The following is a 6,000-nucleotide window of genomic DNA, read 5'->3' as shown; positions in this document are numbered from 1 at the left end:
TAGTTGAAGTAATATTTCGATCATAGTACTATGATTAGTGCCATCCAATCCAACGAATCAAAGAATAATGGAGTAGTACTACTAGCAATGAACTACTAATCCCTGCAGCCTCCTTTCAACCTATACAGACACCGAAACCACATTCCAATCCCCCCGAAAAAAACGAATCAAATCCGTCTCCATTAACTGTGCTACACTGCCATCAGCGTCATCAAGAACTTCCTTCAGCTGCTCGCCACCACGCCGGCGCGTGCCTTGGCTGCTCCGGCCTTGCTCCCCCGTCCGCGGCGCCCGCGCCCGCGCGATGTCTTCATGACGACGGTCTTGGACTCGCCCCAGGCCCAGAAGGCCTCCTTCTCCTGGTCCGAGTTGTCGCACTCGGGGAACGGGCCGGCCGCGTACCGCGCCGCGTCGTAGCAGACCGTGTAGGTCATCTGCCGCGCCCGGAACGCGCGCATCGCGGCGCGCTTCCGCGGCGTCATGACCGCGTAGTCGGCCGTCATGAGCCCGAGGAGCTCGCACCCGCTGCTGGCGCCGCCTGCGTCGTGCGTGGCGGCCACGCGGCAGCCGTGGAGTGCCAGGTCGGAGAAGTCGGAGGCGAAGGGCGCGTACTTGTAGTTGACCTTGTACTTGCCGCCCTCGGTCGCCCAGGCGGAGCCGTCCCAGATGGTGGCGTACACCGCCATGGGCTTCGCCGGGAAGTCCCCGCCCATGCCCGCGTGCCGGATCACCTCCCGGATCGGCGTGTCGTCCACGTAGAAGCTGCACGCGCACCGAGAAACCTCGTCAGCAATGTAGTATCAAGCGTATATCATTCTGCTCTTCGTGTCCTCGTGCCGTGTTGGTGATGTGCGTACGTAACGTACATGATGTGGGTTGGAGCCCAGAGAATGGAGTAGCGGTGGGCTTCCACGGTCGGGTCGAAGGGGAGGAGATAACGCTCCTCCCGGCCGCGGCTGGTGCTGCCGTTGCCGTAGACGTTGGTCTGCACCCGCCACTGCCCGCCCCACCGGCTGCCCAGGAACTCGAAGTCCAGCTCGTCGTGCGTCTTCTCGTACACGTCTCCATTGGACAGCTGCAAGCATCGCAAAAGAAATATACCAACATTACCAAACCGCAGGACGAAATTAGTGTACGTTATTGCTGTGGTGTCATGTGTTCGTTAAAATCTATATAAAAAAGTGCACGTTATTCCATCAACCACAATACGGAGTACTTATGCACATAAACTTATTGACTCATTCTGCATAATTTCTTCGTATTAACTCTGTTTTGTTTTGGTGATGGCGTGAGGCTGATCAATGTGGATTGGTGAGAGCGCGTGACAGGGATGGCAACATTTATTCCGGGGCAGCAGGCGGCGCAGCCTTTTTCGGGGCCGTGAAAGTCCAAACACGAACAAGAAGCCCATGTGACGCGGCCTGTTGCACTGTTGCCTACTCTGCGCCACCAGGCACCAGGTCACCAGGATATGGGCACACAACTTGCAAATGTTTTTCTCCTCTTCAAGATGTGCCGCTCTAGGTACTCATCCTAAGCTGACACGCCATGTGACGATTGACGGAGTAAAGACCCAACGGTTGGAAAGAACAACGGGGGTAAGCTAAAAACTGCATCTTTGCACAGGAATGTTCTTCCATCGGATAGCATCGATCGAAATAGGAGTGTACTCAACCCCCAGAAAAGAAACAAATAAATTAGGAGCAGTACTAGTACTCACGTAGAAGGCGACGACGACGCCTGCCGTGTAATCCTTGGGCAGCTTGATGGACGCGCTGAAGAAGCCGTGGAGGTAGTAATCCGAGGAGATGAATCCAGAACCTGTAAAGAAATAGGAGAACAGGGCCATAAGAAGAACAGCCCTCTGAGGAAGAACAGAGCACAGTACCCGCCGCGTTACTCCGTATTACTGTTCCAGGTATGCAAGGGGATGGATTACGTACCGGAGCGCCGGTCCAGCGAGAGGCGCGCAGTCCTATCATCCGGCGTCCGGGCGAGGTTGCCGTCGCCGAACAGCGGCGAGAAGCCTTCCCCGAAGGCAACGCTCGGCACGTCGAAGGCAGCGGCCACCGCCGCCGACAGGCACGCGGCGGCGAGCATGGCCGCCGCGAAGAACCTGGCCTTCACCGCCATGGCTGCTCGATTCCAATAAGGCGCCCCCCGGTGTTCCTCTGTCTTGCGCCTCTGAAGAACCAAAAACCTCACGCGCTTCGTGGGTTCTGCTGCCTGATTGGAATTTGGAGTACCTCCCGCTCGCCTGTTTATATACGCGGACCGGGGGGAAAGGGAGAGAGAGAGAGAGAGACTCGTATCCGATACGCGATGTGTATGCAGCCATTTTTGCTAGGTCGCACCGCACATGCTGAGTTGGTTCGTTCGGCGTCACGTAGGGCCCTCGACTGAGGAAAAGGCTCCGCTACTGGCTACATGCTTAGGCAAATAAAGAGGGGGAGAAAAGAAAAATCGGTACGAGAACATCAAGAGGGTTCATCGGTTTATCAGGAAAAAGCGATCGTGGTGGGTAAACACCAGCTAAGCTTTGCTGGTCATGGGCTAGACATATGGCCGGCCCTAATTGGCGTCCCCGGCTTTGCCTCTTGTCCCGTTTCGATCTCATCAGAGATTCAGAGTTGCAACCAAGCAGTCATACACGAACAGTGCTAGCTCGTACAAGAATGAACCGGGGGAGCAGTAACAATTCAATTATTTCGTCAAGTGTAGAACAGGAGGAGGAGTACTAGCGCTCGGAACTTTGGATTCATAGAGAGATAGTAATGTGGATAATGGTCATGTGATGTGTTTGGAAATCGCTGCTAAAAAAATAGCATTAGTACGTGTTTGGTAAGGAAGAGGGTGTTAATTAATTTAGCGTGTTAGATTCTGGTAGTACGAGTTTAATTTGAGGTGACGCGAAAGGGGCACAGTGTTTGAGCCAACGACTGCGTCGTCGAGATTTGACCTTGGTTTTACTCCGACTAGGACTGATCGGCGGTCGGCGTGGCTGTCTTCCACCAGCCGCTGCCAGCATGGCTGGGCGCGTGACATTGTCCAACCAGGCACCAGCTGTACAACAACAAACACATCACAACCGTTCTCTCCTTTTCTGACCGTTTGTTCGGTTGCTTCCTGTAGCGCGCCACTGCTCCATCGTAGTACTGCTACATTAGCGATGGCGCGCTTTCAAGCCGCGCACATTAATAAGTAACCGAAATCAGGAGTACCCAGTAGTAGTACCAGCAATCGGTGCAACCACTCCTGCAGAATGTGTATATCCGGACCGGTCGCGTACGTCCACTCGATCGGCTGGCAACCACCGTAGAATGCATGCATCTGGATATATATATATATGGTCAGTGGGATAGACTTGGAAAACGACACGGCTCAAACCAGCAAGGGGCAGCCAATTATAAAAGGATAATAACAAGTTGCGTTAAGAAATGTTAGAATATCACGGGTTTAAAGTATCCAACGCCGCCGGAACCCAATACGAACCGTGGGACTGGCCGTAGCGGAACAAAACACGTGATGTGACCGGGCAGATACGTGCTACTTTTTTTCAATGCGTGCACCGTCCCCACATGCACGCGCACGCAGATCAGGCCGACCCCGGCAGACGGCAGGCAGCGTCAGACATGTATGCTAGCGCCTCCGCGCGCTCGGTCCCACGCGTCAGTACGTCACCCACCTCTCTCCGAGACTCCACCCACCCAGGCACCCACGACGCTCTGGCCGGTTCAGCGGATTCCCGTCGATCCAGCGGCCGCGCACACCCGTGAAATCGTCTCGATCGTCTCCGTCTCGTGCGTCTCGAAATCGTGTTCGTGTGTTGTGTCCGGGCCGGGCGTGTAGATCTGTAGATAGATACACGTACGTACGCGCTGTTTCGTTGCGTGGTCTGGCTGAGAACCGCGTCAGCTGGTTTGAGTTTTATGGGCAGGGATTACGAAACGAAAAGGCTCTGCGTAAGAGCAAGGGCAACAACAGTAGTATCAGCTGGCTATAAACCCATCTAATAGCTACCACGTACGATAGTGACCTATAAGATGTTGCATTTTATTAAATCCGGGTCCACATTTCACTCTCACAAATAGCCTACGAACTTGTGCTGTAACTGACTGTTAGCTAACAACTCACTTCCTCTTCTCACTCATCCAATTAAGCACATATATGATATTTAAATTCCTATAGCCAGCTCTAGGAGCAAACATAATAGTGGGCTATAAGCTGCTTACAAGAATTAAATATTATTTTGATACTTAGTTGGAAGAAAGAGAAGAAAAGTGGGATGTTAACTAGTAGTCAGCTGCAACACATGCTCCTAGGCACCCTGTGAGACTGTAATGTGCGCCTGCTTTTAATAAAGTAGTGTTTTTTATAACCAACTTATTATACATGCTAGTTATTATAGTACTTAAAGATGACATGCAATGCTTGCAGCCAGCAGCAGGTTATAACTATTAATCTTGCTCCAAGCTCCACGTATGGGTGTAGCCTGCGGCTCTTTTGCGCAGCAATAATGGGTGTCTGACCCGGAGGACCTTGGCAGGATGATGGACGAACACGCGCCATGGAACCATACGTAAGGGAGTTTTATTCCTATACGAGGAATTTATTGGCCCATAGACCACAAGTTGCAGGCTTGCAGCTAGGATCACCAAATTTATTGACTAATGCTACTTCGTGTTGTTAATTTTGACTCGAGCATATACTATCTAGGTGTATTCTTTTGTCCAGAGATATCGTGACCTTGCTTCCAACAACGACCTGTTAAGTTTCCAACAGCCACCGGCCAGCCTGCATCAAGCATGGGACCTGCATATAGCGAACGAACGATTCCACGGTACGTTTCAACAAATTTTAAAAAATAACGCCCCACGGAGGTGTATCGTTTTTTTTTTCAAGACCATACAATTCCCCACCATTGCTATGACTATGACACTACTCGGCACGATCATGCATACACAATCTTTACTTTGCAGAGATAAGTGGATAAGATTTCAGAAATTGGATTATTGGGGTTGGGCACACACAACAAAGAGAAGCTAGAGAGCGATCTCATGCGGAGACAACCTCCAAACCGTGCCCATCCACCGTCGCATATGCATCGACGGATCGACCAGTAGCGTACGTAGGGCAGTGCTTTCCCGAAGCAGCTAAATCCCCGAGTTAAGGCGCTAAAAGGAAATCATGTGGGGAGCTCCCTGATTGATTACGAGTGTCAAGTGACAACTGCCAAACAAAGAAAGGCTCCACTCGCTCATGCCGGCCGCGTGCATCCGTGGCATGTTTTGTGGTCACAAAGCGGTACATGCAAACACGCACGGTTAAACACGAACCTATCCCAGCTCAGGTGACGTGGTTCACCTACGGTCGAACGAGCCCACCCAATTTCAAGTTAGGTGCTCACATTTACATGGATTTATTTCAGAATTTATCCGGTGCTATTCTTTTTGTGCACCTGCGTTGACTTTGTCAACCTCTTAAGAACTGCCAGCCCAGTTTTTCGGAGATGCTCGTAAGGATATGGTATGCGTGTGTGCGTTTATAGGATTGAGTATATGCGCGTGTGCGAGCGTCGACTGCGTTTGAAGGAAAAAACACGATCAGGTACGGTAGCGTGTCACCGTTAAGTGGCTATGTGAAAACGAGAAGCTTTCTGCCAATGACGTTACACTAAACCCATCATCGCCTGCTTAATTCCGACCGAGCGGGTCCATGCAGCAACGCATGCAGCTTGGGGATCAGCTAGATATGGATCACGGCGTGTGTGTGAGCTGGGTTCCACTTTTCCCTTAGCTAATCTGCTTTGCATGTGGCATGTCAGCATGTGCTAGCAGCGCGGGAGAACCAGGAGCAGTTGAGCTTGGACAGCTCGTCATAATGTCATTTACGGGGATTACACGTAACCGGTCCTCTCACAGCTGCGGGGTTTATCATCAGCACCGTCAGCTAGGCGCCACCAGCGTCCCGCCCGATGTCCAGCGTATAGATAAGCAACGC

At 51.9% G+C, this 6,000-nt stretch overlaps 1 protein-coding gene across 1 annotated transcript; it reads right to left on the bottom strand.

Moving 5' to 3' along the window:
• LOC100833802 (probable xyloglucan endotransglucosylase/hydrolase protein 30) lies at positions 1–2,247 on the bottom strand. The gene is made up of 4 exons (XM_003572798.4): positions 1,944–2,247; positions 1,721–1,821; positions 867–1,075; positions 1–762 (listed from the first exon to the last, which is right to left on the bottom strand). The coding sequence occupies exons 1-4, from the start codon at positions 2,131–2,133 to the stop codon at positions 225–227; spliced, it is 1,038 nt and encodes a 345-aa protein (XP_003572846.1). The 5' UTR covers positions 2,134–2,247; the 3' UTR covers positions 1–224.
• Between the last annotated feature and the right edge of the window lie 3,753 nt (positions 2,248–6,000).

Source organism: Brachypodium distachyon, chromosome 3 (assembly GCF_000005505.3).
Source record: "Brachypodium distachyon strain Bd21 chromosome 3, Brachypodium_distachyon_v3.0, whole genome shotgun sequence".
NCBI lineage: Eukaryota > Viridiplantae > Streptophyta > Magnoliopsida > Poales > Poaceae > Brachypodium > Brachypodium distachyon.
This window is presented reverse-complemented; position numbering and strand designations above follow the sequence as displayed.

Excerpts from the sequence above, each read along its gene's own strand:
- LOC100833802 (XM_003572798.4), bottom strand. The coding sequence starts at position 2,133 with ATGGCGGTGAAGGCCAGGTTCTTCGCGGCGGCCATGCTCGCCGCCGCG. Across the intron at positions 1,822-1,943 it reads CTCGCTGGACCGGCGCTCCG|GTTCTGGATTCATCTCCTCG; the intron begins GTACGTAATCCA and ends ATTTCTTTACAG. Across the intron at positions 763-866 it reads TGGGCTCCAACCCACATCAT|CTTCTACGTGGACGACACGC; the intron begins GTACGTTACGTA and ends GTGCGCGTGCAG.